General features: G+C 32.9%; 2 protein-coding genes across 2 annotated transcripts in view; one reads left to right on the forward strand and one right to left on the reverse strand.

Moving 5' to 3' along the window:
• Positions 1 to 12,490, reverse strand: part of LOC119836759 (pikachurin) — a 112,732-nt gene that overhangs the window by 58,418 nt on the left and 41,824 nt on the right. The window contains exon 2 of the mRNA XM_038362212.1: positions 9,982 to 10,124. Within this exon, the coding sequence (XP_038218140.1) occupies positions 9,982 to 10,099 (118 nt within the window). The 5' untranslated portion in view covers positions 10,100 to 10,124. The remainder of the gene's footprint in view (positions 1 to 9,981; positions 10,125 to 12,490) is intronic.
• Positions 11,049 to 12,490, forward strand: part of LOC119836760 (alpha-N-acetylgalactosaminidase-like) — a 9,384-nt gene continuing 7,942 nt past the window's right edge. Inside the window, exons 1-2 of the mRNA XM_038362213.1 lie at positions 11,049 to 11,372; positions 12,324 to 12,490. The exon at positions 12,324 to 12,490 is cut by the window's right edge and continues 3 nt beyond it. Of these exons, the coding sequence (XP_038218141.1) occupies positions 11,215 to 11,372; positions 12,324 to 12,490 (325 nt within the window). The 5' untranslated portion in view covers positions 11,049 to 11,214. The remainder of the gene's footprint in view (positions 11,373 to 12,323) is intronic.

Here is a 12,490-nt window from a genome sequence, read left to right on the forward strand (position 1 = left end):
CTCTTGTTATATATTGTGTGGTGCTCATTGTTTGACTATAAATGGAAGAATAGATAGGTATCGGCTGGATGCATATTTGAACTGTGGTTATGTGTAGATTGTTTTTGAAACAAACGTACATAATATACGCAAAAAAAATGGCATTTTGCATCTACTCTATGCTGCTCACAAAAAAATAAACGTATTTGCTAATGCGACAGTTTGTAAGGATGTGTGTGTGTTTGTTACTCTTTCACACAAAAACTACTGAACCAATTGCAATAAAATTTGGTACGTAGACACTGGAAAACTGGAATAGCATATAGGCAACTTATTATCCCGATATTCCTACGGGATACGGACTTACGCGGGTGAAACCGCGGGGCACAGCTAGTAATTATTACATAAACATTCACTTTCATACAGTTTTAAATGCCAAAAAAAAGGAATAAATTTTAGGGGACTGTTTTTTTATGATTGTTTATTATATGATTTCATTGATTACAATAATTTACGATAGAATGAGCTAATTTCAAGAAAGTAATTTTCGTTTGCGTTCCTTTAATGACGCTAATTGGAAATCGTAGAATTGTTGTGTGGAAATAAACTACTTCATTATAATATTGAAGTAGAAAAATCTATAACATAAGACTAGCTGTTGCCTACAGCTTCGTCCGGTGATCAAACTGTAATTGCATGGTACAAACTTTCTACCCCATTTGTCCCCTTAGGGGTGGGTAGGAATATTTAATTTTTAGTTTTATAGCATTGAAATGCTTTATAAATGAGAAATTTTGAAAGAATAGAGGCTAGGCGTTGCTACGCTTAGGCAAGAAACGCAGGTTCGAATCCTGCCTCGTGATCAAATTTTTTCTATTCTTTCAAAATTTCTTATGTAATATTTTTAATATCCCGACAGTCTATTTTCCATTTATTAACTGTATGAATAATGATAGATTTTAAAGTTATGAAGCCTTCTTGAACTTAATTTAATTTCATAATTTCTTTCTTATTCTACCTCGATGTTACTGTTTAAGTTATGATAATGATTTATTTATATATCTATAACTATGACATTAACTCTCGTCCTATCGACAATATCATAGACAACTCTGTCTATGCCTTTGTCGTTAGGACGATCCTTCGAAATAAAAGTTTTTATGTTTAGAGTATTGGTACAGAAACCTCTCAGAAGGTAAGGATCTAAAAACAAAAAGGAGTTTGTTAGGAATATTGATGACCAATACCCAAATAGTTGGCAGTTGGAGTTGCAGGAAGTCGTTACTCAGGGAGGGTGATCGGTAAATTTGTTTCAAGTTTCACACAAAACAAAATTGCTTTGTAAAGTTATATTTTGCTGGTTATAATGAACTAGCTTTTACCCGCTGCTTCACACGCGTTAAACTTGGAATAGTTTAATAGCTGTTTTTATATAAACCTTACTTGAATCACTCTATGTATTATAAGCATACATAAGGACATAGGGACAGATAGAGAAAACAATAAAAATACGAATTGCGATTTTTATAAAATAAATATATGAGAATAGCTTTTTTATTCAAAACCGAGTTTTTTTTTTATGTCATAGCGGGCAGCTGAGCTGCTGGTTCGCCTGATGGTAAGCGATCACCACCGCCCATTAACATTCGCAAAGGTAGTAACCTCCGTGAATGCGCTGCCCGCTTTTCTGGGATAAGGGAAAGGAAAGGATTAACGACTGGAAAGAAGGAATGGACTAGGACGGATGAGGAAAAGTAAACGGGCCTCCGGCTCCCCCACTCACCGTACGAAACACAGTGGCATGCCACTATTTCACGCCGGTTTTCTGTGGGGGTGTGGTACTTCCCCGGTGCGAGCTGGCCCAATTCGTGCCGAAGCGTGCTCGACTCCCACAATAATGAGTATTCCTACGGTTGAAATAAACGGAGCGAGTTAATTTCGTTACTTTAATGACACTAATTGGATACGTAGAATTGTAACGTAGTTAATTAGCTGTTACATAATAAGTTATAAGCTGACCCGTCGCCCACCGTCTGGGGATCAAATATATCGATTTAGCTGACCACTAAAACAAATAGATTTTCATATAATAGCCTTTTTGCATTTATTTCACGAGGAAAATTTGTTGAAACACGATAAATCATTTTGATGTATAACTTCTCTTTATTAATTTACGGTACAAAGTAATAGAAACAAAGAATTAAAATTGTTATGAAGGATGCTTCGTAAAATTTTTTCGGTTAGAATGCTAAGTTCGAAGATATTTCCCAACCTAGAACCCTTTTCTTAATACGCGGTTCTCGGGACAAGGGAGGTGACACTATAGATATGAATTTAAGCTTCTTCTAATCTAAATATATATTACTCAAAGATGACATAGTGACAAACTGACATAGTGATCTATCAACGCACAGTCCAAACCATTGGAAGGATATGAAATTTGGCCTGCAGATTGATGTTATGACGTAGACATCTGTTAAGAAAGGATTTTGATAAATTTTACCCCCGAGGAGATAAATACGGAATGAAAGTTTGTACCATGAAAATTTGTTAAGATTGTGCAAGCGAAACCGCGGGCAACAGCTAGTCCTCCCTAAACATCGATCAAATTAAATTGCATCCAATGAGAAACGCAACCTTCAATGTAACTTTTAAATAGACTAAAACTGCGTAAATAAATGTTACCACAATCAAGAGAAGAGGCGCCGGAGTACTTAAACGTAAGTCACTAAAATGCATTTAAAAGACACAGTAAGTTCTCACACGATGCAATTCATCTAGATGACAATAAAACTGCAATGGCGCATTTAATTTCAATGAACACCTGTGTTTCAATAAATGAAAAGCATTTAAGTGCACGTTATAGCTGTATTTATAGCTGTAAGCGACTATGGCTGCTATTTCAACAATATTAAAGACCGTTTTATGAATATACTCATAAAATTCTAATGACGGTGAAAGGTGTATTTTTTTATTTCGTATTTTCCGATTGAACCATTAAATTGTTATTTACCGCGATATTTGGTAATAAGTAAATATCAACACTGTCGTTGTATATACATTTTTTTATGTCATTGTCGGCAATGGAGCTGGTGGGACGCCTGATGGTAAGCCACCGCCCATGGACATTTGTAGATGCGTAAAGTCAATTACAGATCTTACGCCTCTACAAATGGATTGCCGACTTCAAATTGGGAAGGGATTAAGAAAGGACTGGGAAGGGGAGGGAAAAGGATATGGGCCTCCGGCTAGTGTTATAATGAACACTAGCGTGTCACATCTTTAATGTACTTGTGAAAAGCTGAAGAGTTTGTTGCATTGGACGCGTCAATCATAGGAATTTCTGATTTCCAAAATTGAATATATACGTGATCCCTAATACAATTCGTACCCGTTGTACATGTACGTATTATTCTGTGCCGTAGCAGCCAGGGCGGACCTCTAGTTATGATATAAAATTAACGACAACAAACGACTTGCGTCTCACGGACTTTTTGTAAAAAGTAAAAAGAGTTTATAACCTGGTCAAACAGCATACATATTTACAGAATTGACAATTTCGGACTGTTAACATTTTTCTGAGATTGTAATGATTTAACTTCGATACTTTATAAATTAACGAATAATAATGAGTTCATTGCAAGCAAATGTTACTGGTCACAATTAGTTGTCAGTTTGCAACGTCGCGATTAAGTTTAACGTTTTTTGCAATCTTACGGCGACAGAAATATTAAAAGTTTCACAGAATACTTCCGCATCTGCTATAAGTATCCTAACAGTAGCATTAACTGCTTATAACATTAAGAGGATTCGTCAGGAACACTAAGCTAGCAATGGCTTTAATGTGATCTTAAATTTAAATATCACAGCTGTTCTTGCATAATTTATGCGCGATTTTGAAGTATGTTGGCAATTTTCAGTAGCTGCTGAATTAATTATGTTTATACTTTATCACTAAATTATTCACGAAAGCTTGCAAGGACAGATAGCGATAGTTTTAGTCGTTTAATTTTCATAACTGTTTATGTCCATTTCACATTAGACTATTTCAAATTTATTTTATATGTCTAATAAGGTAGTAATCGATCGAATCCATTTTACTATAGGTCTCATTAATACTCAAATTAAAATCAAATCGCAATTCACATTACTGATTCTTACAAACTAGTCTAATTGCGTAGTCTTATGAATCATGCGTGATTTTTACTTGATAGTGTTATGTTATCCGTGCTTATAGTACATAATAGAAGTCTCACAATGAACGTTATATGAGGTCATTTTTTACAGTCGAGACTCGTAGCATAAAAATTCATAGGTTAAACCACCTTCGACTAAAAAAAATCAGTCAAAAACTGTAATTTTTTAGTAGGTACAGATGTCCAAATAAAGCAGAGCACATAAATTATTTAGTGGTATTTATCCTCACTCTATCCATACTTTCGGGGCCATAAAATTGTTATTATCTATCACGAAATCGATACATAAAGACATTGCGGTATATCAAGCATATTTTTACGGACTTACGGTCGTAAGAAGCATTCTTATCTTCTTTTTTATTTAGGAAATTCCTACTATTTTCACGTAATTCCTAAATACTTAATTATTGTAATCTTAAAAACTTTCAATGCTTTTAATATTATAAATGCGAAACATCGTCAGGATGGATGTTTGTTTCTGTATGTCTCCATGCCTGCATATATATATATATATATATATATATATATATATATATATGTCTGTTTGTTACTCTTTCACGCGAAAATAACATAACAGATTTTTATGGTATAGCCAAGATGAAGCTTATTAAGTTTGTAAGTATTGATGGATGTATGGATGTTTGTCACTCTTTTACGCGAAAACCGCTTATCGTTTCTGTATTTAATTTGACACAAAGATTTGCATTTGTCCTCGGGTCGAACCGCGAGGCATAACTAGTCCACTTATACTTCGATAAATAAGCATAAATAGCATTCCATCAATCAAAGTGGTAAAATCTATAAAGTATCCTGTCTATATCCACTCAATTTTTAGATAATACATGTTCGACCTTAGAAGCGATGAAGTTTGAAAATCACCACAATAAAAGTGGTCGAAAGGTCAAACAAATTTACGTAAATTAAACGCTTAACGACCTTTGTATTAGCTTCTTTCCAAACTCAAACTAAAACACTAAGTATAGGCTTGCCTCTGAAATTCATTTGGTACACACACATACAAACTATGTCGGTCGGTACACAGCCTATCGTTGACTCAACATAAAAACACGGGAAAGAAGATAGTTGCTAGATAACTTATTAAATCAGGATAAGGTACAGAGTATACAATATGCTGCAAATTGGATCCATTGTTTTTGGATATGTTATTTAAAAACCTTTAGTTTCTAAACTAGAAATATGTCGACGTAAGTACTCTCTTACTTTATTAATCAGCTTAGATTAGGATCATCAGTATTAAATAATTGCCTTAAGTATGCTCTGTATGAGAGAAAAAAATGTTTATTCTATCACCAAACAATAAGCGATTTTTAAAACCTGCAATCCTACTTTATCCTACTATCCTACTAATATTATAAATGCGAAAGTTTGTAAGGATGTGTGTGTGTTTGTTGCTCTTTCACGCAAAAACTACTGAACGGATTGCAATGAAATTTGATACGTAGACAGCCGAACAACTGGAATAACATATAGGTAGGAAAATTTTTATCCCGACATTCCACGGGTGAAACCGCGGAGCGCAGCTAGTTGTAATATAAACTTATGAAATTACTGTATTGTCAGTTGTCACCGGTCTTTGATAAGTGTACAAAATTTGAATGAAATGTGTCCTGAAAAATAAAGTGGATCACAATAGAGTCGGAAAACGTCGATTATAAACACCTATTTAAGCTAATAAAATCGTATTAAATCACATCATTAACTGACAGCAACATTAGGTTATATTAGGACTTATAAAGAAACGAATCCCGTGAATCGTTGATATGATCAGTCTTTGAAAGAGTTCCTTTTTTGAAAGCACAAACATCGTATCGGTTCAGAAACCCAGCACGAGCTACAAACTTCCACAGACAGGAATAACTTTGTTACATTAATATTTCGTACACGCAAACTGGAGACGTAGTTTCCAAATAAATGAATGGTAATTTTCGTTATCTAAATAAAGAAAATAACATCGAAAACTAAGCGAAAGAAACATGAAATATTCAAAACACATCGCTGCTAAACGGAATTATAATGTTTTATATTATGCGACACGATTGCGATATCGTTAAAAATTTCAGATTGATATTTATTTTATTGTTTTACCTGATTCTATACATATTTATACAAAATAATTCTTGTATGTACCAACTGTACTTTATTACTGTACCAACGAGGCGGTCAATATGACAACATATTGACCGCCTCGTTGGTACAGTGGTTAACGCGTAGAACCGAGGGGTCCTGGGTTGGAATCCCGGTGGGGACTCACAAAAAAAAATGTCTCGGTCTGGCATGACACAGAAGGCTGATCTATATCCTATATCTTTTCAATTTTATGTTGCCGTATGCATTTTCAGAATGAAATATGATGTTAATAGGTCTAGAAGGTTTGTTTGTTCATTGCTATGTAAATATAAAAAGTTGTAGCTATGGAAATACGACACATAAGTTTTAACATGTAATTATACAAACTAACAGAATAATCAGTCCATTTCATTTATACCACCCTTTTATATATTTTATTTTACGTTATTTATAAAGAAGTAATATTTACAATAAGAAAAATAGAAGGAATATTAAGATACATTTCATATTTTTATAGTACAATATTTGTATAAATAGAGTAATTACTGAGAAACGTTATTTTTTGTACAAACATTTCATATATTGATATAAAGGGCGGGTAGATACCGAGAATTGGTAAACGTCACATCAAAAGGGAACCATATAAGTAATTTCACGTCCTATAATGTTGTTACGACAATGTATCAGTTGAGATCTTTAAATAAAAATAACATTTTATCCTCTTAAAAGTAGATCTTAATATCGCGTGGAGTAAGTTTTGGATAAGGAAACAGATATGTAAATAACACAGTTTTAATAGTTGCTATGGTGCATACAATAGTATTCATTCACATACTACACATATTATCTTCTAATATATAAAATTCTCGTGTCACAGTTTTCGTTGCCATACTCCTCCGAAACGGCTAGACCGATTTTGATGAAATTTTTTGTGCTTATCCGGTATCTATGAGAATCGGCCAACATCTATATTTCATACCCCTAAATGATAAGAGTAAGGCAGAACAGCGTTTGCCGGGTGCAGCTAGTCATGCTATAAATGAAAATCTTCTTTACTTACTTACCTACGTACACATTTAATAATTTTACGTGCGATAATGTTTGCATGAATGGATGTTATACTTTAACAATATCGTATCGAGTGCTGTAAAAGCACCGATTATCGTCCGAGGGCCGCTGGGAGAGCGTTGATTAAAAATGTTCTGTTTGTAAACTTTTTGTATAATCGTTTGCCATCATTGAGACTAATTAAGCCGGGATTTGACAACCCAACGCTTGTGTAAGGGCGCTAACAGAATGTTCGAGTTTATTACATTGTAACTCGATTTGGGGTCACTGAATTTGCTTGGCTGCTAACTTCATTTGTTTTTATTGCAGGTTTTAATATTCTGACAAAATGTGACAGACGTTAGTGCGAATACACGCGATTCGTTTTTTTTCTAAACAAATGACAAATTAATAATCTAATTATGAGTAATGGTGAATGATTGAATGGAAAACATTTAAATATACGATAGGTTTTCTAATTTCCTACAATTTATCATTGAATTTCAAAAAATAACTGCAATCATTCTAACTCTCCTTTAATCTATGGTATAGTGACTATAAAATTTATATTCGAATGTTTAAAAAACTCGAGAACATTTGTTCCTTATCCAGATTTTCCGTCATAAGCTTTGTATTAAGGTTATTGCTGTTTCCACGGCAAATAGTATTATACGCTTCATTATAGAAGTACAATAATTAGTGACGGCGAAGCATAACTCAATTACCTTCGTTATACAGCTGGGAGTTTGTAGTTACGTGTATCTCGCTCTACTGTTGCCTCTGTTACTTATATAGATTGAACTAAATATTGCAATTGAGATATTTCAGCAATAATAATCTTATCTTGTTGTTTACAATAGAACGAGAACAGTAACTATTAACCTTAAAATTTCGTTTAGATCCCAATTTTTAATTCAGTTTCGTAATAGAACTTGTGCATGTTGTTACATTCGAAATTTAAATGAAGAACTGACTTAGATAAATAAAAAAAAAGTAAACCGCCTATTGTTAGAATTACACCAAAATTGAATGTGACCACACTAGAGGTACCAGCCTGTAAGTCTAGTTTCGGTCGTAAATTCTGAGGTAACAAAAAATACAGTCAAATAGACCATTTTGTGAACAAATTTTTTTAATTTCAAAATCAGACTGAAGTCTGATCGATTTAAAAACTAAAACAGAAAGGTAAAGGAAGACAACATGAGATATTTTTAATTGTTTAATTTAAATTATGCCGTTTATGGTCGTTGTATAAATAAATAAGAACAGATAAAAGGCTAATTAATATAAATGTAATATTTTCTATTTAGTTCATCTCAAACGCAGCAAAAAAGCGATTATAATTTATTTAAACTGAATTTTATTTTATATCTTGAAGTATTAGTTCGCCCCGGCTTCGGCCGTGGTACATGTATAGCCTATGACAATCAGCGAAGTTATAGTTTTCTAATGGTGAAAGAATTTTTAAAATCGGTCCAGTAGTTTTACTAACAAACAAAAATTCAAATCTTTGCTCTTTATAATATTAGTATAGATGTAGACATATAGATTATATATATTATATAGATTATATCCGACTCTTTACGTAAAATTTCCTTTACAGCGATTTTTTAATATCAAAAACAGAAATCAATCCCAGAACTAAACAATGCTTTCACAACAAAGAGCTTTCTCAAATATAACATAATACAAAAAATAAATAAAATGAGACACACAAAGAGTAGAAAGAGCGGGCCATCAGCGAATCCTATTAAGATTGTACATAAACCTCATTTTTATTCAATATAAATAGCCATTATTTACTTACGTTTGGGATGAAATACATTTACGATCGAAGATATCGAAATAATGATAGAATATGTTTTAGAAAGAACGTTCTAATTAATCGCACGTTTTGACTGTCGCTATTCGGGTTGTCGGCCGGGCTAGTGCATTTCATAAATCATACTAGTTCTTGGAATGCACCAGTTATTGATTTTTTACGAGCAATGCTGAGGCTCTAATTTTTACACGCTTTTTATTAGCTTCACCTGTATGTTTGTTTGTTTGTTTGTTTGTTTGTTTGTAACCGACTTCTTTGGGCGCGATTTTGACCCACTTTAAACGGCCAGATTTCGTTCAAACTTTGTAGATTTATTGAGGACCGATGACAATACACTAATTTGATAAAATTAATCCAGTTTTCAATTTGCAAAATATGATTTTTGTCAAAGCGTGTTTTTTAGTTTTTTTAAACTATTATATTATTATTTTTAATCAAATTGACAAATTGCTTCTATGTGAAGTAATCATAATACTTTACTTTGAAAAAACTGAATCAGCAGTCATAATGCCATTACAAAAATAAAAAAAAAAATAACGTTTTCCGACATCCGGCAAAATATTTTTTCATCTTTTTATTTTGAGTTTTAACTTGCTAAATCGCTGCTGTTAAATACTATCTCTCTCAGCATTTAAGACAAAACCTGATCTGCTCTTTAGTAACAATTACCTACCATAGAACTAAATAATTAACCACTTTAACATTAACTTCTTCTACTTATAGGGATTTTTTTTAATTGCCACTATTTTGTTATCAGATTCCTCGCAAAAAAAAGTACGTAGTACAAACGTCTGCATTGTCCTTCATTTTATTTTTGTATTAAAAGTAAAAGAAAAACAATGTCTTTACCTTGAAAAGCCGCTTCAAACAGCACGGGGTCTTGCGTCGGCGCACGCGAGGTGGCCACTGCCAGCAGCGCGGCAAACAGAGTGGCGAGCGACACCCGCGCCATCTCACACCATGACATTTCCACCCATGCTCCGGTCGGCTCACTGGAAATAATTTGGTTTTTTAATTCTCAGTGGCCATAATATAGACAATTTTTTACTTAAAGTTCGACACCCATAAGGCATACGTACGGCTTATGGTAAAAATAATTATAAAGAAAATAGTTGTTGCAAATTATAGGTATATAATAGTAATAGAATATAAAATAGAATAAATAAAAAAATATATATACATATATATATATATATATATATGATTATACTCGTAGTACAAGTAGCACAACCTTAATCAAAACTTTGTACAACATACGTTTTGTCATTGTGCACACTCATTTCATGGAAGTACCCATAACTTGTAAGTTTTCCAACTGCGCACAACCAAAGCTATAACACGCAGGCCGGGTTCATTCGAGTTCTGACCCTTTCACTTTACTGAAGTCGCTTGAATACAATTCACTTACTTTTTATATTTTCGTAGTACCAAGAGACATGAAGCTATGTTTTAAAATACTATGCTCCAATGTTTCAACTTTCAACCGTTTCGGGCCAAAAAAAATTCATAGACATTAATGTTTTACAATTTTCTAGTTAAAACAAGGAAATTGTAATTTATAAGTACATTGAGGTTCACTACCAAACTAGTAATTACAAACTGTAAATTATGCGAATATTATCCACGTTTATTGGAACGCATCAATGCAATAATTATCGACACGACATTATGCAAATCAACGGTGCAAATCATAGATTATATACACTTATATACTGGTGCAAATGGTGAAAAATTAACAACAATACACTATTCAATACCCAGCACTATATAATGTAATCTGTGGTACCAAGTTGTGCCTATATTAAGGTAATTAACTTAAATATAGCAACAATGCTGAATGCACTTTTTGTTACATTACAAATGAGAGTAATGGGTTTTCTGTTTGACATTGACAGTGATTTATTTACAGATAATGAGTTTGACATATTGTATCAGTTTGAATTTGTAATGTAGCCGGTTTTTAATTAGAAACAATTATAAACATGATGTTAAACTTAATTAACACTCTAAAAGTATAATTAACTTTTACATGAGTGTAATCAGTATTGGCCCCGTGTCTTAATTATATAAAAGCGTTTAGAAATGTATGAGATACATTTACTCGTATCGTTTATACTTTTGTTTGGTGAAGTATGCCTTTTAGATAATGGATTGGCGAAAAAACCACCCATGGGGTGGATGTCTTGGGGTTACTACATGTGTAGCGTAGACTGTGAGAAGAATCCACGAAAATGTCTAAAGCAAGTACCTTCCATTGTTGTTCCTTTGTTTCGGGTTTTTCATTAAAAATCGTCTGTTTCGTACTGCACGTCGACTTTTTAATTATGCAAGAATGCTCTCATAGCTTTATGTGTATAGTTTGCGTGATGGAAATGGTGTAGTTAAATTAAGTGGACACAACTGAACAAATTGAGCTTAAAACTTAAAGCTGTGGGATAAGAGAATTTAACGTATTTTTGGACGTGGCAATTGTAACTACATAATTTAATGTCTCTGTAAGATCTTAAAAAATTAGATTATAATCCACCTCAAATTTTGTTATCTATTGAAAATTTGCGTCCGTAACAATTGCTTGCCATTAAACGCATTGATTTTCCTTAAGTAGGCTATAATGCGAATATATTGCCGTTATGTATTATGCCGAGAATTTACCTTCCCCATATGTCCGTCCATCTAGGCTCCTTTAAATAAACCAAACCTAACTAAACCTATCATATCAAATGCCAATTTTACATTGCAACGGCATCCTATCAACATATTATAATCTATCCAAATATAATATGTTAAATTGCTATTAATTGTAACAAGTAATCAATCAGTATCTTATGGTTAACTAACATAATGCTGTTTATAATTGTACAGTGACTTAAGTATAGGTATGATAAACCATTTATTTATTAAGAACTAGCTTTTGCCCATGGATTCATATGCGTTAATTCGGAGTAGTATAATAGATATTATACATATAAACCTTCCTCTTGAATCACTATCTATTAAAGAAAACCCATCAAAACCATTTCATAGTTTTAAAGATTTAAGCATACATAGGGAATAAGGGACTGAGAAAGCGACTTTGTTTAACACTATATAGTGATGAAACTGTGACTAAATCATATGTTAATTTTTTTTTAATGATTTCTGATATTTTAATACATATATTCATTTAGTTTTCAACACAATTTATGTTTCAGTGAACAGCTAATACTGTCAATAGCTGATACATTCTACAATGAAGGTTATCAAGAAGCTGGTTTTGAATATATTATAATAGATGACTGTTGGTCAGAAAAGAAGAGGGATGCTCAAGGTAGATTGGTGCCTGATAGAAAGAGGTTTCCCCGCGGAATGAAATACATTG

Source organism: Zerene cesonia, chromosome 25, assembly GCF_012273895.1.
Source record: "Zerene cesonia ecotype Mississippi chromosome 25, Zerene_cesonia_1.1, whole genome shotgun sequence".
Taxonomy (NCBI): Eukaryota; Metazoa; Arthropoda; class Insecta; order Lepidoptera; family Pieridae; genus Zerene; species Zerene cesonia.